We start from the raw sequence: 21390 nt of genomic DNA on the forward strand, positions 1-21390 counted from the left end.
ACAGGTCTGAAACATGATTACAGGGTTACTTGTGTGGGTGACACAACCAGTGCTGCAGGCCCACTAGTAACATTTGATTTACAGGCCCTGGGCACCTCTAGTGCACTTTACTAGGGACTTAACAGTAAAACAAATATGCCAATCATGGAGAACCAATTACGTGCACATTTTAAACAGGAGCACTTGCACTTTAGCACTGGTTAGCAGCGGTAAAGTGCCCAGAGTAACAAAAACAGTAAAATCAGAGTCCAGCACACATCAACAACCTGGGGAACAGAGACAAAAAGTTAAGGGAGAACACGCCAAGGATGAAAAGCCTAACAGATTTTGTCTTCGGAGGTTAACATCAGGGCCTCTAAATTGATATTGCTTAATCATGGTACACCGTTTCAAAGTTGAAGTTTCAAGTCTGAAAAAGCATTTAATATTTCCACTGTTGATAGGGGTATTAAAAGGCAAGGTTATTGTTGGTGTGTGTGTCTGTAAGTGAAAGCGTGTATGAACAAAAGGTGATAAATATAGGGGTGTCTCACAAAAAGAGAGGGTTGTGACAGAAAAATGGAGTATATAACAAATAAATTGTGTGCGAGAGAAGGAGCAAGACACTAGAGGGCAAATAAGAAGGTTTTATGAGGGAAATTAACATTTGAGAGGGGGAAGCAGTATGAATGTGCTGTCTGAAGCGAGCACGTCTATGAGACAAGTGGATAAGACTGTATGTAAGATTAGATTAGATTAATAATTTATAGAGCGCATGGATACCCACAGGCTTCCAAGCGCTAAAGGAGAGGTCAATATCTCATCAATGCCCCGGAGTTATCTACAAGGAAAACAAGAATGTCTTCAATTTCTTTTGAAAAGATAATTCAGAGTGATCTTGGCGGAGTTCCGGAGGAAGATTGTTCCAGAGATGCGCAGCTTTTACTGGGAAGGAATTGCCTCCCCATCTGGTTTTCTTAAAGTGGGGCGTGTGAGCTAATAAGGCAGCAGCGGATCTGAGGGGCCTGGTCGGACCGTAGAAGGACATACTTTGTCTAAGAAATCTAGGCCCCTTGTTATACAAGGCTTTATGAGTCATACAAATGACCTTAAAATGAATTTGTTGCTTTATAGGAAGCCAATGGAGAGGGACTAAAGCAGATTTAGCAGAGGTATATCTAGGAATGTTTTTAAGCAGTCGTGCAGCAGCATTCTGCACAATCTGCAGCCTCCTAATTACATAGCTCGGAGAGCTAAGAAAAACAGAATTACCATAATCTAAACGGGACAATATTAATGCTTGGATAAGGAGTCCTCTGGCCAAAAATGGTAAGAGGTTGATAATTTACCTCAGGGTTCTTAGTATGCCAAAACAGGAAGCAGCAAACCTTTGGGATTGATAATCCATCGTAAGGCTGGGGTCTAGCCAAAAGCCTAAGCTCTTTATGTTATCCTTAGGGGCGGGAAATTTTTAAGAGCTGTCAGAGGATTGGAAAGGGTGTGATTGCCAATGATCATTACTTCCGTCTTATCGTCGTTGTCTTTGAGTTTAGACTCAGTCATCCATTTAGTTACATCCTCCAAACAAGATGAAAGGTTGGATTGAGAAGTATTTCCAGAATTTGAAAGCGACACTACAAAGTGAGTGTCGTCCGCATACGAGATCAAAGAGAGGCCATAAGGTTCTACAATTTTGGCCAAAGGAGAAAGATAGAAATTAAAAAGAGTAGGACTTAAGGACGAGCCCTGTGGAACTCCACATGTAAGGGGGAAAGTGTAGGAGTAAAAAGCACGATCCAGAACTTGAAAGGTTCTGTCTTTTAAGAATGAAGAAAACCAACACAGAAAGTTACCTTTTATTCCTATGCCAGAGAGTCTTTGGAGGAGAATGTCATTATCTACAGTGTCAAAGTGTTTGTGAGAAGGAGTTTAACTGTCAGAAGACTACGTGGGACAGAAGGAAAGTTTGAAGAAGGGTGTGGGAAGGAGAGACTAGAAGATATGAAAAGGAGCTGTGGGGATGATGGAGAGATGATGGTCAGAAAAACAGAAGGGTGTGAGTGGGTGTTTGAATGTGTGTGTGTGTGTGTGTGTGTGTGTGTGCATCTGTGTGAATGTATCTGTGTATGATGGACAAAGACAGCGAGGAAGCAGAAAGAGCAGTGTGTTCAAGGATGGCAATAGATAATAAACAGCATGAGATGGGAGTGCAAGAGAAGAGGGTATGTGAGATGGAGAAGTGGAGAAGGTTAAGAATGGGGAAGGTGTGAGGAGTATATTGCTAAGAATAAGGAGGGTGAATGGCATGACATTTTAAGAGATAAAGTGTAAGAAAAACAGGACAGTGTGAAATTCAGAATACAGCAAGGGAAATTTAGTTGAAGATCATACCAAGTGGGTGCCTTGGCAGCTACAAATACTGGATTATATATTACTGTGTAGGTGGTAAGTGTGGGACCATTGCTAGAGGGATGCAGGAGAAAAATCTGTCTTTACTTTGGGTAAGAAAAAACTTGCATTCACCAAAGGTGGTGAAGATGTAGGATGGAGAAGAATGAGCCTGGGAGCAATTCACAAAGACCAACTGCCAACTACACCTAGTCATGTGACCCAGGATACAGGCAGCATGACCAATGGTGGGGACAAGAAAATCGTAGCTTTCTAAAAGTGCCATTTTCAGAAAAAAAAAAAATCAGACTTTTCCTTTAAAGTGGGCTTTTAATTATGATTCTTTGGGCACCAAAGTCGATGTGTTTACCTGTTCCGATTTGAAAGTTAACACTTATTAATCGTAGTAAGGTAACACAATGTTGTCCTGTAGGAGAGGTAGGCCTTGCAGTAGTGAAACAACAGGAAGTGTGAAACTTAAAAGTACAAGTCCAACTTTTTAAATACACAGCACCCTGTCCTCTAGGCTGTTCAGGGCCTACCCTAGGAGTGACTTAAATGTTTTAAAAATTAATGTTTGGGTGTGGTAAAAGGTTTATTTTGTTAGGTTAAAATGGCTGTTTTAAACTGCACACACAGGCTGCAATGGCTGGCCTGAGATGTTTAAAATGGCTACTTAAGTGGGTGGCAGAAATAAGTGCTGCAGTCCCAATAGTAGCATTTAAGTTACGGACTGTGGATACGTGTGGTACCATTTTACTAGGGACTTACAAGTAAATTAAATATGCCACTTGGGTGTAAGCCAATTCTGCCATGTTTAGAGGACAGAGCACAGGACCTTTACCACTGCTAAGCAGTAGTAAAGTGCACATAGTCCTAAGGACAACAAAAACGAGATCAGCAATTAATAGGAGACGTGAAGGCAAAGAGTATGGAGGAAGACTAAGGCTGACAAGTCTAACTGCAATCGTGCCTTAACTATGCATGTTCCGTGCACAGTGGAAGCTTGAATGACTGCTGCTATGCTGTATTTGTAACTATTGCCTTAGAAAACCTCACCAGCCTCACACTCCTAAATGATGAGAGATGTACTCCGACACAGAATACTAATTGAGAGATCCAACAGAAAAGCAATAAGTCAGCCTAAGCTGTGGGTCTTTTAGCTTGGTCAATGTTTGATTTGTTAAAATAATTATTGTTCGAGAAGCTGTGAGGCCCTTGTCAATTTTAAAAACAAATGGCTCAAAGCAAAAATCCTTTTTTAGTTTCAAAAGCCCATAGTCGTTCCTAGCATTGAAAGGAACTACTTTGAGGTAGGGATCGATAGTAAAAGTGCAGAATTCTGTGACTCACAGTGAAGTTAGCCAATGGCTGAAGTGGGTTGATCCATTGTACCATGCTGTGTGCTGTAGTGGGCAGAGGCAAAATGTGAATGGCACAGCAACAGACCAATGACTGACGAAGGGTGGCTGAAAATCAATTTAAATAGGTATACTACAAATATGTGTTTAATAAAACGAAAACATCATTAACACATACTATGGTCTGCACTTACAAAGGAATGCCCTATTTAGATGAAATGATAAGCTAATCATGTTTTAAGTGATCACACTGGTATTGTTACATTAAAAGTGGAATTCACAAAGTATAAAATATGGTGAACTCCATAAACAACTTAGCATCCCCACGAGACTCCAAACACAGCTACTCAAAAAGTTGATGATGAAAATTGTATTGATGTTAATTTACCATTTAACGAGTCACTGCAGGTTTCAGGCTACCCACAATCAGATTCTTAATTATTTATTTACAGAAACCCAGATACTGAGATGCCTTGCCCCAAAATTACTGAGTGCTCCTAACAAGACACCCCACCGACCCCACTACACCACCTCAACCTCCGTCAATTTCTACTAAATCTTGTGTAGCATCACACCCAACACAACTCACTAAGAACTCACTTCTTCAACTCTTTTAAAATAATAGTTTTCAATTTAAAAAGAAAAATGACAGGTTGCTTCTTATTCAAAAGCGAAGCTCTACAATTCCTATTTTAAAAAACACACTATTTCTTCTGAATAGGAACAAATAGTATCAGAATCGATACAATATTCTTACTTGGAACCTCAACGGTGGTAGCATAAAACAATCGAGTGCTGAAATATGCTTACAGAGGTTATGGCACTGTTTAATTAGATAATGGCTAGGAGGTGACGCAGAATGCAGTATCTGGTTTGAAACTTCTGAGTCGCTTAATGTACGTTTTTTAATTTACATCATGTGCTATGGTATTTAGGTATTGCACAAAATAATGCCCTTATATCAAGCATACTGCATGGACATTATACGTTTCCTGTGTGTCCTAGTAGATATGCATCTCTCTATCAATGACTACGTGCTTTTGTTATATGGCAGAAACCTGCACTATAATTTACAATATTCTTAAAAGTATATTTGAGGGAACATTATTACCGAGCATAATTACTGATAAATAAAATGCTATGGCAGAAGGCTTTCAAATATGACATTTCAATGAAATATGTTTCAAGTGTGGTCAAAAAATTGTAAAAAAAGATGTATCGCAGTCCTATACAAACCTCGACAAGCAGTTAATAACCTCAGGGCCATGGATGTCATTTAGGGATTGCAGCTGCGACCCCTGTTTTGCCCTTTGCGACCCGTGCACTGCCTTTGCGACCCCTGGCCTCGGAGGTTCAGTGCCAGAAAAACAAGTGCAGCTCCTCCTAATGGACATCAGTTGGGGATCCACTCTTTCTTTACTGTCAGTTTTTATTGCTCTAATATATTTTTCACTATTAGGGTAATAAAAATGGGCTTCAATTAGCTGCCATTATTCCCTTCCATAGCAACTCAGGTAAGTGAAAATGATTTTAATTGGAAATTGTGTGCCTGCATGCGGGGAAGGAGGTGTTTATGTGAGTGTGTAAGTGTGAATGTGTGTGTTTGTGTAAGTATGTTTATGTAAGTGAAAGTGGAAGTCAAAGGGTGTGTGATGTCACTTCCACTACACTTCTCTTTTTGTTGGTGAATTGACGTACTGAGATTAACACCTCATGATACCCTACCATTTGACTACTCATTTTTTAGAAACTCAACACTTCAGGTGTAGACATATGTTCAATTTATGTTAATGAAAAACGTGTTCCTTAAATATTTATGTCCACATTGACAATCAAGGGCTTTATACCACATGGGACACAACAATTTGTAAATTCTATGCTAGCAAATGCAACGGCAGACTCACCGGCACCACTCTCTCCAGGCAAACGTTAAAGTTCTTCTTTGCATTCGGTTTAAGTTTTTTCAGTGAAAATCTTGTCTCGCCAATGAATTCATTGTGGCCAAACTTGTCTTCGTCACATACTGAAATCCTACAATTTATAACAAACAAGCATTACAAGCACTGATAGCTCCAGTAGTGTCCTAACGTTAGAAGGGCTAGACGTAGCATATTGCCTGAGAAAATCAGCCTTCGAAAGTTGTTCCCACCTTTACAGGTGTTAATGTTTGGCCCTATGTCAATACAGAGTCTTTCTTTGTTTATTTGGTTTCTTTATTTCGGAATATTTCAAATCTGTAAAAGAAAACATACAATCGAAATACCTATAAAATCATACAAAACACAATTTCATAAATCATGGTCAAGCCATAAATACTGTATAATGGGAATGAACTCAAATCCTAATAAAAAAATACAATAAACAAGTAAAAAACTTTAAAAGTAGTTATAAAGGGAGTGCACTCAAATCTTAATGTTAAAATGCCAATGAACAAGTAAAAACTTTTAAAATCTTTTTAAAATTCCAGCTACCTACAGCAAACACGGGGCACCCTGACGCCTATTCCTTTGTTTAAATGCCCCTGCCAAGAACCTGGCTACATAATCACAGACTAAAACAGGACTGTAACAATTGCAGGCCTAAGAGGGCAGGCTTTGCCTGAGTAAAAACCATGTCCCCTTAATAAGGGCCCTATATACCGCTGCCTTAAAGTGCAATAGTGGCTGCAGAAACAAATATAGTGCATAGTGTCCTGAATTGAAAAATTATCACAGGAGCAAATAGCGGTGTCAAAATATCTCCGCTAAAAGGAACCGGGGATCAGGTAAAATCCAACTTAAAAGGTTTAACGTAAACTGAGTTAATAAAAAGCAATGGTGTGCCAAGTTTACGCTACAGAGATAAGGTACTGTGATTGGAGACATCTTCAAGATCATAAATGATAAGAATGTGGTCGATTGCAGTTCATTGTCCATCCCGCCCATTTAGCTCTTTCCATAAAGTGCCATTTTAACCTAGAAATGTCTTTTTGCTTGATTCGCGTGGGGGTTACAAAAAATTGGGACAGCCCAATTGCTCCAATGAGTTCTTAATATAACATAACCATGGAATACTGAGGCCATTTTCTAGAGTGAGGCAATGTCTGATGATGGCCTGATTAAGTTTCAGTGCGGGATTTGACCAGAGTTTAAACCAGCTAATGACTGGAGCCATAGCCAATTTATCAGAGATATAATCAAGCCCTAATTCCTCGTGAGCAACAAACGTAGATACAGATTGTGGAAGACAAAGCAATCTTTTTATAAATGTGTTTTCCACTTTCTGTAACCCACCACAGTCATTATAGCCTCATAATCCACTACCATAGCTTGCTTTCACCCAGCACTTGCCAACGTAAACTTTCAGAATAGCCTGCACCGGCCTGGACCCCAACCTAGAAGCAAAATCAAAAAGCGAGTTCACTGCCCTAGCCATGGCTTATCTTTTTACCCCCCCAGGTGGGGCCCAAGATCCTTTCTCTGCAAAGATGACCCCTAAATAAGGAAAGGTCGTGTCCCTCGTAGCCTCTTGACCCCCACCAAAAATTTAGAAATATAGAGTCCTTTTGTGTCTCTCCTCTGTTATCTCTTGAGTTTGCTGCTTGAGCCACTAACTGGGCCTATAATACTTGACCCACCACAGAGACTACATGTCGTACTTGTTCAGTGAGTGCACATATTAATTGTGATTTCTGATAAATCTCAGTCACATAATGTGCTTGCTCCTTTACCTGTAGACAGCCTCGACTATTTCGACCGCTTGCTGTTGTAACTTTATTACGTGCCACAAAGCAGCTACCTGCTGTTACTGTGACTGAAACTTGTGTCAAATGTTGGTGATATGGTGCCCTTTATTTTCATGTTGGGCTCAGTTTATTCCACGAGCGTCAGATGGTTTGCAAAATGGTGGGGAGAGCTAATCAAGGACTTCATCAAAGCCAGATTTAAAAAATCCTACTGATACGGTTTCCTCCTTTAGAGGGGATGTTTTTTGCTTTTTTTGCAGGCCAAGGCATTGACTTGAGGTTAAGCTGTAACAGTTTGTGATCTCCTCCAACAATAAAGCCTCCATGTGCCCCATACAAGTTTCTGCAATTTGTGATGCTTAGAAGCTGTCCGATGGTGTCGTTGAGTGTAGCATATGCAAATAAATCATGTTGGTGTGACCTTCATTCCTACACAATAAGTTTGTCTGTAACTAATTTTACAATTTGTGAGAAAGTGAGTGTTCTGGGTCTGTGCCTGAGGTATAGCTGAGGTGATAGTGGGGGAAGTCCCATTAGTGTTGGCACGGTAAGGCAGGCATACCCATTACACTTTGGGGTTTCATAGGAGTCACACTGCACATCACTAATGAGGACTAACAAGGCCCACACGTGGCTGGGGTGGCATGCATTTCTCGAGAAAGAGAGCATGGCCTAGCAGGTCAGGCAGGATGGCTTCTTATGGGATAGGGCTAAGGCTAATTTGAATGTGGTGGGTTGTTTTCTGCACTGGCGCAGTGAACAAACTAGTTGGACTGGAATGCTGCACAAAATAAGTACTAGTGACTGAGGTGAAGTCAAGCATGGCTCCAAATACAGTTCTTTTTTCAAACTGAAAATTTGCTTTAGGTCCTGCTGTACTCTGAATACAGGGACATTGCTGCTGCCCAAGCACATATGAGCATATGAAACTGATTTAAATGAGGTGAACAAGGCCAGACTAGTTTACGTTTACCAGAGTCAGCTACACAGTGGCAACAGACGTCATAAGCACATGCCTACTCATGGCCACTATGCTAGCGCAACAATACTACAGCGTATAACCCATGCCCATTAATCGTTTTCCTACATTGATTGACCTTCTTTGAATGCTTTCCATTGTCTGGGAAACGGTACCTGGCTGGCAGGAGCTGTTCACTTACCTTAGCGTCTTCCGCGTCATGTCGTCCTCTGTGATGCCATGGTAAACAAGTGTTTCGTTCCACATGGGGTTCCGTGTGTTCCGAAGGGTTTTAGTGCGCAGTTTGTTTGCCTACAGAAAGAAAGGCATGTTACACGACATAACTTTCATCAAATTAATCTATGCGTGCATCTGGCCATTAGAACAACTTTTAACCTATCTGAGGTACATTGTCAATGCCAGCAAGATAACACAATTCCACTTTTCGTTGTTTGCTTGGGGCCTGCGTATTTTCTGGGTTTTTACATAAATGTGCAAATCAACAAACTAGGGGAAGCAGAATTAAGTGCAAGTTTTTCCATGTTCTACTGCATTTGTGCTTCATGGCCGATTTCCTTGAATGAGTGCAAAAATAGAACTGCAGAACTTTGCCTGAAGCCCTAGCTTTCCCATACGACACTACCGAAAGAGAACTGGAATTTAGTGACAGACAAATTAGTGTTTTCTATCTAAGTGAAAAACTTGGCACCAGCCCTCTGAGGCTGTACTGTGGTATAGAGCTGCCACCTCTCTCGACCTTGCCTGGACTCCATACTTGCAGTCTCGCGGGCGTTCTCATGTTACAATCATTGTTCAAAGGTGTGTCAATGCAATGAGTGCAATAGAAGCTAACCAGACTACACTACCCAAAATGCAATAGGCAAGTACATTTTATTTCAGGCAATCCATCCACCAGATGATCATGACTGTGCATGGGCAGCAGCCAGGAGAGGAAGAATTAGAACCCTGTTCATTTGAAGGGTCATGGACATTGTGTATTTGAAAACCCTGCTAACAATCACGTATTTCAAAGACAAAACAACTGATCCTTGGATTAAGAAAGATTTTTTACGTTAGATCAGGAAGAGCGTCTGGTTCAACACTGGTAGTATTTGAACGTAGAGAGAACTAGCTTTTAATATGCTACTAATAGTGATATCTTAGGAACCTAATACAGTACAATGTGGAAAACAGAGGATGATGCAGGAAAGGTGGATGTGAAAGCACAATAGACTTGCAGACTGCAAAGAGCCTAAATGCACACTTCACACCCTACCAACAGAGGATAAAGACAGGGATTTGAAATTCAAGGGTGAGAAGGTATAGCCACACCTGAGACAACCTTCCCCGGAGAAGATAACTACATACAGTAAAGTAACTGTGATTAAAAAGATACTGAGTCTGGCACTGGTGATGGTGTGACTGGAGGTGTAGTGCTTAGAAAGTGGGTATGGGACTATGTGCCAGGAGAGTGGAGTGTGGTTTCTTTTGTCACATATCCCTCATCTAATATGGAACCTACACAGCTTAGCATATTGTAATACGTTCTTGCTAACTGCATGTAGTGACTGGCATCTTACAGTATGAGTAAAGGGTGTAAATTCTTAGAGGACAATGATTACATGCTGCTGAATGGAGTAAGTGGAGGTTGTGAGGCTGCAGACTCATTTCCTACGATGGTGTAAATGAGGTAGGGACATTTTTGGCATACATTCCACTTGTTAATGTACAGAATATCTGGCAGCATCACTACACAGGCTCTCCTGCGTCCTTCCTTTTTGAAGGCAGTTCGCTTGCATCGATCAATGCTCTGATACTCCATTTCTAATGCAAATGGTTGCTCACTGCTCCAAACTACTTGTCAGTATTGATTTCTCTTTGAGTCTTTATTTTCTGTCTCCTTCCACCTCTTGTTTTTAGTACAAGACACAAGCCTGGATGAGGATAATTGGCCATAAAAACAAAATAGATTGGCTGGCACTGACCTGCCTGGCCCTCCAGCCAAGAAGCAGAATTCAATTTTGCGAGAGATAAAAGGGTTCCCCACACTAGACACAGTAAAAAAAACTGCCTTCAAGTTTCAGGGCTGTATGCACAACCCTTCAGCCACCTAGGATTCACAGAAGAAGCTACTTAAATGTCAACGTCAAAGAAGTATTTATTTTGCTTTATGCATTGCCATTGTAAGACACGAGATTTCCTGTTAACTGTGGTGTGTGCCCTGGTCAAGCAGCAACTACAATCCCTGTCAGGATGAGGCATAAGCAAACCCTAAACTAACCTGTGCTGAACCCTCTGGTAGCTTGGCACAGATAAGTCAGGCTTAACGTAGAGCAGGGGTCTACAAACAGGGGGCTTCAAGTGATTCGGGGGGTGGTTGGGCACCAGGCTCTTGCCAAAAGAAGCATTATGCAGATAACAGAGCTTTGTTTTAAACAGAAAATAATTTATTTCATTTTCAAAGAGGTAACAGAACTTAACTAAAATGTTTAAATAAGCCTAGACATATTTAAATATTGCCAACTTAATAGACCAATGGTGAAAAATTCTGACGGGCGATGATTTTGTTTTTCCCCATTGCGTGGGCGCAGCATTAAAAGGTTTGAAAAGCATTGACATAGAGGCAATGTGTAAAGTACTGGAGCAATACTTCAAACAGTAAAACTGTGAAAACACCACACAGAAAGGATCCTACACCAAGCTAAAAAAAATACAGCAGTGTACACCAAATTACTGTAAGGCACTGAACAAATACAAGTCCTATCCTCATCGTTGATCACCAATGTTAGAAATTGGGTTTCTAGTTGGCAGAGGTTAGTCAAGGTAAGTCAGATACACACCCTAAATTAACCTATGCTCAACCCCTGGAGCTTGGTACAGATCAGTCAGCCTTACCTTAAGAGGCAATGTGTAAAGTATTTGTGCACCACTTAATTACTGCAACACAGTGGAGGACACCACAAAAAGACTCCATACCAGGTCAGAAAAACAAAGACTATTTATCTGAGAAAAACAGGACAAAAATGACAAAAATCCAATCTGTAGAACTGGAGTTATGAATTTTTAAAGAACTTAGTGAAAATAATGATAGAAAAGTACAAAGTCCAAACTCAGGGTATCTGGTCGCTCTGGATTCGGTCAAAATCACACTTTATGGCAGGCCACAATGGAGCACAGGTCAGATACAGTCCATAGATTAGTTCAGTTGAAGTTTTACCTTCTCAAGATATTGCCAAGAGTATCGCTCGTGTTGGTGGTGGCCACGGGTAGCAAGGAGGGCATAACTGGAGGCTGTTGGTGTGGCATGAAGTGCAGGCAGGGTGTCATGGATGGGCAGACTGGCAGTCTCCCATGTTGGCAGTCTCCCGTGAGCTGTCAGTGCTGGAGTGCGAAGAGTTTGGCTGGTGGTGTTTCATGTGGAATTGCGATGAAAGTGTTAAGGTCTCGATGCAAAGGGGCCTAATTGTGGTCACAAAGAGCCTAAAAGCTTCATTTAAGCTCGCTGAGCCACACCAAGGGTCCAAGACTTGAACAGCACCACTTGGGGGATCAGGAACTTGCTGCACCTGGGTTCAGGGGCTGGTTAAGGATATTGGGAAGCCTTTTACATCCCTGAGGCTCAGATCAGGAGGCTAACAGACTTGCCCTTGGAGTTGCTCTGGTGTCCAGGGTTCTAGATGAAGTTACTGGTCCAGTTCTTCCTCCCCAGGCAAGCAGCATATCAGCACAGAAGGTAGCAGTTCCTTCAGAGCAGCAGTCCAGCGGTGTGGCAGTCCTGTGAGCAGCACAGGAGTCCTTCTTCCTGAAAGAGTATCCACAGGTCCAGAAGTGTACTAAAGAGTTGGTGCCTGAGTCTAGTATTTATACATGGTTGTGGCTTGGTAGTGGTTTAGCAATAGCCCCCTCAGCACTTGGAGCTCGGAGGCCCACCCAGCAGCACGCATTCATGCACCGTCCACTGACCAGCACTATGCACAGTCGGCACCTACCCTGAGAGCTCTTTACTAGGTGGGGATTCCCTATAATTTGCAGGGGGGGATCTCAAATTATGTTACACCACTGTGCCTTGGAAGTGGGGAGAAACTTCTAGAGGCATGCCTTTAAATGGCCCACAGCCTTCGTGGCTCTTGCTCCAGACTAACTACAGGGGCTATGCAGGCCTTTGCGTGGAGACAGGACACAGGCTATTCAAGTGTAAGTAAAGCTGTACCCAGCTTCTCCCACCCATCTAGCCAATGATGGCCCATCCAGTCACACCTGAGCCCCCCCATTGTGTTTCTGTCTCGAAGGAGTACTTAAAGACTAACTGTTACCCACACCCAGTTGTGTGACCCACAGACAGGTTGCAGGAACCAAATGGCCAAGGCCAGAAAATGGCAACTTTTTAAAGGTAGCATTTTCAGAATTGTAATTTAAAATCCATCTTTACCATAAGTTAGGATTTTAAATTAGGATTCCAGAGACACCAAACATAACTGGTTACCTTTTCCCATTTGGAAATGACACTTATAAAATATAATAAGGTAACTCCAATGTAATAATCCTACAGGAGAGGCAGGCCTCACAGTAGTGAAAAATAAATGTAAGAGTTTTTCACTACCTGGACATGAAAAACTTAAAAGTGCATGTTCCACTTTTTAAATGCATTGCACCCTGACCTCTGGACTCTCCAGGGCTTACTGTAGGGGCAACTTATATGTACTAAAGTTGAAGCTGTGGGCCTGGCAAAAGGTTTACTTTGCCAGGTCGAAGTGGCTGTTCAAACTGCACACACACACACACACACACACACACACACACACACACACACACACAGGATGGAATGGCAGGCCTGAGGCATGCTTAAAGTGCTACTTAAGTGGGTAGCACAATCAGTGCTGCATGCCCACTAGTAGCATTTAATTTACAAGCCCTGGGCACATGTGATGCCACTTTGCTAGAGACATAAAAGTATATATAATATACCAATTGGGTCTAAGCCAATTCTACAATGTGTTAAGGAGAGAGCACAAGCACTTTAGCACTGGTTAGCAGTGGTAAATTGCACATAATCGTAAGGCCAAGAAGAATGATTTTAACAAAAAAAGGAGGAGTCTTGGCAAAACATGCTTGGGACAACCTTAAAAAAAGGACCAAGTCCAACAGGCCTGGTAACTGCAATGAGACAACCACACTAGTGTACATGTAACCATAACTTGGCTTGTGTGTGGTTCTGTTGCAACTTTAGCTATGCCACAAAATGCTAGTATTAGTATTGATAGACATCTCTTGTAATCTCCTCCACAAGTAGTTCTTCCATCACTACTCATGTGGTGCAACAAAGCACAATACTCATGTGCTCTGTAGTCCTGTCTTGCCCAGTTGGGTCTTACCTTGATTTACTGGAAATAATATTAACATGTAACCTTCCTAAGAGGAGATTGTAAACGTTCAGCTATTTATACAGAGCTTTATAACAGCATACTGTTTGAGCTCAGCAATCCCAATATTTTTAGATACAAAAATGGTGACACAGGAACAAGAAATTGATTTGCCCAGGATCACACTGTAAGGCTAAGTGAAGGAGACATGATTAGAACCCCACGTCAACAACTTACCCACTAGCCCATGTGTTCTCAACAGGCCAATAAGGTCCACTGTTTTCTGTGATATCGCTAGTTGAAGCTATGGGACTGTGCTCCTTACCAGGTATGTGACCTGTAGACACAATGTATGCTGAGTGTGATTGCAATGGGTCTTTGCATTTGTAGATGCCAGAATTGCAGAGCCCTGTGTGAACCCTAGTTAGGATAGGTAAGAGAAAGCACAGCAATGTCACTCTGATTAGGAAGAAAGCATGGGATAAGTAGGAAACATTATAATTCATCCATTTCTGCAAACAAATAATTGTAGCGAATTGGAATAGAAGCTGTGGGATTTTCCAGAAAGAAAAAAGATCACCTCAGAAGAGGAGACAAGGGGTGAGGCATTCGTGTGGGATGGGTGCAGGGGAGCCCTGCTAGGTCTTGACCATTCAAAGCCTAGGCTTGCTATGCTAGCATGGATAGAAGGGACAAAGTGCATCTCTCTTTGGGCATGACCTGAGAGGTAAAAGGCCTTATCCTAGGACTAGGCTCTCATGACCCAAGGTCTAATGGTGTGACGTTAAGCCAGGTCTGAGCCATAAGTATTCAGATATTCCAGGGCCTTCATGTCTAAGTCCATCCTCAACACAAAGACAAAGAGTAGTCACCACAAGCTAGACTCACTGATTCATGTGTTGACAGTAATTGTGTGATGTGTTGTGAATTGCCACGGTAGGGCTAGCAACTCAGGTGGGTGAGTGGTGGCACTGGTTGTCTTCTTTCACTGTGCTTTAGTAGGACCTGCTCACAACATTAGTCCAGAGCCAATGGGAAGAGCCTCATGCTGTCTGCAAGGAATTTTAAGGCCTAACCTGTATCTAAGCTGATACTGAAGAGGGACTAACCTGACACCTGCTCATGGATACGTTTTGCTGCCTATTGGTTTATTGCACTACCATTCAAGAGTAGGTGTAGGACTGTTATGGAAAACTACCATCTGGGGGGTAGGCAAACTCTCTGCCCACGGAAATCTCTCTGGAATATTGTTACCTCATTGGTACATGTGTGAGCCATAAGGGCTTTACACAAAGTATATCCAAAATATGTGTTTAGTTTGTTTATGTTTCCTGGCTTTCCTTTAAGTCAAGGCTTATAAATAAGTTGTGCCCATTATTTTCTGGTGTTCCATGGCAGTATTCTACCAGTAAGCCTAACTCGTTCACAGCTTACTGTGTATATTTTGCATTCACAAGAAGTCATGATTGGCATTTTTCATGAACTCTGATAATCAGAATAAATGCACTAAGAATATGCATGTGTAAAGATAGTTTATGTCCCTGAAATAAATGCACTTGAGGCTGGACTGTTCCTATTGGCTGATCTGCATGCTGGGTTCTCTCTGAAATGGCACAGTGGGGGAAAAATGCTGCACTGGGGTCTAGTCCCAGTAGTTACCAATGACTGAGGTTAATGCTATCATTCCACCAATCACTTCTTCTATTCCTCATTGTATTCCTCATGGCGACGAACTGAGTGTGATGGGTATTACCAGATGCAGATTCTACGCTCCGAAACCTGACCAGATGAACTACACATGTTTGAGTTTGTGAAACTTGAGCTGTATGTTTATTTATAAAGCTAACTTAGAGGAGAGCCTACAGTTGAATATGCTGTAGTCAATATTTTATAACTAATGTTTCAGTTCAAGACTAACTGAGGATCATTGATTTCATGTGAGATGGCTCACCTCAAGTAAGTGAAAAATCATGGGCGTTTTCTATGACTACCTAGACTGCATTGAAGGGACAGTGATCCAGTAAGCACGCATTCTTGGAGTACAATTATTTAATTATTGACCTGCAGGCAATGTCGCATGTACCAACTGCCAAGTAAATATGTTTTGCACCTGGAAGTAGTTTGCTTTTTAAGGCCCTTGTTTAAAAAATATTCCAGTAGGCATATAAACCCTTTAGTTATATGCAGGGCAACTGGAATTATGTGGCACAAAGGATCTAAATATGCAGCAGGTTTGAACAATTAATGTGGCAAAAAAGTCCAGTTATGTATTTAAAAATGCCAATAGCTCCAACTCAAGTAAATGCACGACCATTTTGCATTGCAAGTGTTTGTTTCAACTCCTACCTTATTGTGCAGTATTTTTCCAAGTACAAATATTTCTTACTGTTTCATTGAAAATGGACTTGAGCAACAAACCTGAAAACACATTTGAGTTGGTGAGACTGATATATGCCTTGTACAGTTCCACTCTAGTTTAGTTCACTGGTACTGAAAGTGAAAGCTCAGAAACTGCTGATAATATTAAATACTGAGCTAAATATACAGGGATACAGGAGCAAGAAGAAGGTCAGATAAGGCAGACACTGTAATCTGAAGTACTTGGAAACCGGATGGATGTTAGAGCGATTGCATTATAGAAAAAAACAGTGCTGTAAACACTATGGCACATGGAATCAGGACTCCATCTAAGATTCATGACATAAATACGGACATTGTAGAATAGATGAAAACTTGCTCCACCAATCATCAGCCGTTCTTAACTGGGGAGGGCTCCCAAACGCTGAATATGTTCAGAATGATGTAATGGGAGGTTATCACACTGCTGTCCAGTGATGTAGTGGGAGTAAAATTATACATGACGCCTGTAAATCAGATTACCAATAACAGAAACATCTGCTGATATAAACATTATGGCCTAAATATCGCTCTCATGAATGTAGATTTTATGATGTTAACTGCAATGGGGCGATACATTTGTAAATTATGTTTAGGACTAATACTTTTGACAGAAAATATTTAAGCCACAATATTCCAGTACCCTACCTAACTCAAATTGTACATTGTTTATGTGCCCTGTCCATTTAAAGTTTTCATGGGTACAAAAAACTGTTCCCGGTTGTTCACTGGTGTGACGTGAATCTACTTCCTAAGGTTCTGATGCCATGGTTCTTGAAATTAGTGCAATTGACATTCCCTCGTCTACCTTTGGTGGTGAACTGACTCATATAAATCTACCACCTCCTCTGTCTTCATTTTCTATCCCAGGTCTCCACAGATACTAGGAAATGGTGTGCACTATGATGTTTCCACCACCTGCCTCCGTGCCTACTATGGGTATTTATCATATGAATTCATGACTTGCCCAGTCACATCCGAAATTTGGTGGGTTCAAACTGGTTCACTGTTCTTCCAGTGGAGCCATGCCCATGCTCTTGGTAGGTCCTTCTAGGTGAAGAAAGAGCTCCTTCTAGGATTGGTTCCTTTCTGAATGCACATGCTCTGGACTGACAGGTCAACGCGAATCTCAATGAGATGGAGATTTTTCACTTAGAGAGGTACTCATTAAATTTTCCTGCTCAACACCTTCCTGTTGGGCAATTTACTTTCGTTAATTAATTGATTTTTCTTCCACTACATAAGCAGTATAGCGTGGGCCATTTGTGCATAGGATTTTCTACGGTCTCTTTCTCATAAAAGAACAAAAGCAGCAGTGCTTTGCCCCCCGTTCCCCCTCCACCCAACTCGGGGGCTGGTCTGACAAAATTGTCAGGGCTGCTTTGGGTTCCCAGACCGGCCCTGATTGGTTGTGAGGGTATCTCAGGAGTACCAGCTTATCTCTACTTTGGGTTACTTGATGCTCCTGTTTTCATGACGGGGATTTGGGCTGCCTAGTTTCAGACCAGGAAATGGCTGCCATTGTCACTTAAGCTTGTATTCTAAATTCGGAATGTTAATTCCACGTAATTTTCTAACCAGCCATGTATAACTTTATGCTTTTTGCATGAAAATGTTACACGGTCCAAAACTTTTATGAAGTGTTTCATAGCAAGAGAATTACACTCATTATTATGGTACTGCCTAGTTATGGGTAAGAACTGCTAATAACCTAACACAACGTGCTAGGTTTTGACACAAATGCTTGGTATATGGACCTTTAACAAACAAGCATCGGCTAAGGTCTGACTTGCATATTCAGTTATTAGCAAGACCAATTGCTATCCTCAGGGGTAGTGCCCAGAAGTCTGGGCTGCTCAGTGGGTGCAGTACATGGAGAGGGGCTGCACCATAGCAGTAACACCATGGTAGATGGCACGGGCTCAATAGTGCTCATCGGTCTCTGTGATGGAATAGAGCAGCCCAGCAGTTTTATTAGGAAAGACAAGGGGGCTATGAAGTTCTTGTACAGTACTTTGTGTGGAAAAGAGATGCCCAACTGCTTGGGTGTCCTGCAGCACACCAGCAAGCTAAGAGCACCACTACAAATATAACAAAAGAAATCATGCTGCCAATGTCAAAATAAAAAATGACTTAAAGAACTGTCTTGCCTCATCATCAACTCAAACGAGAACTGCTAAGAAGTATACAAATTCACAGAATGCCATGGGCTTAAACTAACATGAAGGACAGCCAGGAAACCAATGCTTGAATAGGGGATTTAACACTGAGCCAAAAGCTAAATGGGGTGGACCCAAAGCCCTTACTACTTTTTACTTTTTAGGGTCAAGCATGCGCAAGCACTCTGGACCATGTTGTAATCTCTAGGTGGGCTTCTAACCATGCCCATGTCACGGCCGGCACTTTCATTAGTTCGTGGGCTGCCTTTCAAAAATGTATTGATTCCATTTGTGAAAGGCATGCATACATCATGCCTTTTCTGGTGTTTAGTCCTCCTCAAGTGAACCGGTAAACTACTGAAAACATATACGAGGCTCCGTGTTTTCAGCTGGTTTCTCGACTACTTTATCTTTTCATTTCCTGCTCAGCCCGATCTAGCTTTGCATGACATCGACCCTGTTCCATGGATAATTGCACTTTTGCCGGTAACAAGGATAATTGCACTTTTTCGATAAATTTCACTGCAAACAAACTTCTGTTTCCTTTTCTATGTTTCCTTCACGCTAATGGCAGCCGTCAGCTCGCATATGTGAAACTGTTTTACTTTTCATTATCAGTTTATGTGGCAAGAAAAGTCCGGTTAGGAGTTTACAATGATAATAGCTGTAACACGAGCAAACGCTAGACCCGTTGCATTGCAAATGCTTGTTTTGTATTGTGTTATCAGGACGACTGCCCTTTTGAACAATATTGCTTACTTCACATTTATTAATTATCTCTTAAAAGAAAACACATCAAGAAATTATGTGCAAAATATTTGCAACTGTGAAAAATTCTGAATTCCCTCATAAAACTACTGCTCCATTGAGAACATGGTGACGTAAACTTAACATTAACAGTGAAACAAAACGTGCAAATGGCAAAGACTGAACAACCCTCTTCACATTAAGATTATTTAAATATGCAGGATCTCTGTTTTGTGTCGGAGAGATAAAGCTAAAACACCTTCCTCAGTTGGAGAATATTAGGAATATTGACGTCATCTGGATTACAATTTCACTTATTTAATTCCTGAATAAGGCAATGAACAGATGAAAAAGGATAAGCCAATATTCATGGAGTGCCCTACATGCTCTACATTTCATGTTTGGTATCTTATGATACGTCTTAATTTTTTTTCTGTCCAAAGAGGCCTAAAGAAATCTTTCAGACTATGACAACTCTGAACTGGCTGCTGGTCAAACCACATATTGCCCGGATATAGTGTTGCTGACCCAAAAGCATTGTGTAGTCATGTGTTGTTTTAACTCACTAAAGTGATTATGCTCTACTAGTCAATTAGGTGCCTACAGCCAGCAGTCCAACACCTGATAGTGATCTCCCGGCCAAGATGTATTTTGGGGTTTTGTAGTCTGTCTTTTCACGATTCGTTCTCACTAAAATGCTCTCCCCTGTATCTCTGCCTGGAACTTGGCTATTTTATATTAAGCACAGAACTCAGGAGCCATCTGTTATGTATATGGTCGAATCACTACTGAATTTACCGTATATTATCTGCTGCAACCCTGTCAATTGCTATCTATCCCATCATTACACAATGCTCTAATGTGGCCTGAGTACACTACAAAACAAGACAAATAAGCATAGGCAAAGCCAATTTATCAAGCCTAGGCAAGCTGGTGAAATGGCTAATTTGGTTTTTACTTTTTTTAATGTATAGGTCACAAAAATAAAAAGATGATGAAAAGCTTAAACATATCTGCCATATGCTTGCAATTAAAACTTGAAATTGGAAAAAGTACCCATTCAATATCAATCTAATTGAACAATGAATTTGCTTCACAGAACAGGCATACAATATGTTTTACTTTTAATGCACAGCAATTTTTGATGCTGAGTATTAAAATGTACTCTTGGTTTTGAATTCTTGTAACCTAAAAAACATACTTTAAACAAATGCAAAAACAAAGCGGGATATAGGATGGAAAGAAAACTCAATTGCAAAGTAAACTATTGGCCCTCCCAGCCATGTCACTGCAGTGCACGTTTTCGAGGCTAGCGGGCACAATGCCATTAGTTGCAATGCAGGGGAGCAAACGGTTGAAGAGGACTGACCCCTTGCCCCATGCTGTAGTGAGTCGAAGGAACTTGTGAATGAGAGCTGGTCAGAACAATAAACGAAGAGGGCTAACCCAGAGCCCCTCTATGCATGCATATGCATCTATTTTTTATTTGTGTGATTTTTTTTAGTTTAGCTATCGCAGCCTCTAGACCAGAAGTAAAGTTAAATACCGAATCTGAGATTTGTGGTCGCAGCGCATCACGGTCTAAAGTTAGAGAATAATATACTGCAAACCCTTTATCTGCTGGAAGCATACTCACAAGGGAGGGTACATCCCTCTTGGAGCATTCCAAGGGTCACCATGTAGACTAGCTATACTTTATAAAGATGTCAGACAACAATTAGGCAAACCCTGCTCAGCCATGGCCTAACCGCATTGAATTGCCCAACAGCCTAAAAGGTTTGTTTGTCCAGCCACAGCTTGAGCATTGGACCACGCCCTCGTGGACTTTAAGAAGCATGGTGAGCACATCAGACTAATGAAGGAAAATAATTAAGGAGGGGCACTAGGCACCGGATAACAACACCCCATGTGTTGTTTGCAGGGACTTTCTTCCTCTACTCTTTTTTTCTGTGCACGGAAGGTGCCCAGTTAGTAAGTAGTCTGTAGAACGGGGTTTCATTCAACGAAACCGCGTGATGGGTTGACTGTACTCATAAAACAGAGGAACTTATGCTTCTCCAGCTGTCACTGCTGGCCCCCTGCAAACGTCAAACTGCTGGAGATGCTGTTTGCTGATCAAGACTGGCACTTGATAATAGGCCTACAGTCCTGGAGTGATTCGATGTTATTTTTCCTCATTTCGGATGCACCCGGGTGTTCTCACACTTGAGATTCTTCATCATGATAAATGGCGCAAGCACAGCTGTGTTGTCAAATTGCAATCCCTTCTGGGTATTTGAATGCCAGCACGTGTGCTTCTTCATTAGAAGATGCATAC

The 21390-nt window shown here is 41.5% G+C and overlaps 1 protein-coding gene across 3 annotated transcripts in view; it reads right to left on the bottom strand.

The window, feature by feature from the left end:
* RPH3A (rabphilin 3A) overlaps positions 1-21390 on the bottom strand; it is a 756965-nt gene that overhangs the window by 77895 nt on the left and 657680 nt on the right. For all 3 annotated transcript variants that reach the window (XM_069214805.1, XM_069214806.1, XM_069214807.1), the window contains exons 14-15: positions 8613-8722; positions 5633-5759 (exon numbers count right to left, since the gene is read on the bottom strand). In XM_069214805.1, the coding sequence (XP_069070906.1) occupies positions 5633-5759; positions 8613-8722 (237 nt within the window). The remainder of the gene's footprint in view (positions 1-5632; positions 5760-8612; positions 8723-21390) is intronic.

The sequence above is a fragment of the Pleurodeles waltl genome, chromosome 11 (genome assembly GCF_031143425.1).
Source record: "Pleurodeles waltl isolate 20211129_DDA chromosome 11, aPleWal1.hap1.20221129, whole genome shotgun sequence".
Classification (NCBI taxonomy): Eukaryota; Metazoa; Chordata; class Amphibia; order Caudata; family Salamandridae; genus Pleurodeles; species Pleurodeles waltl.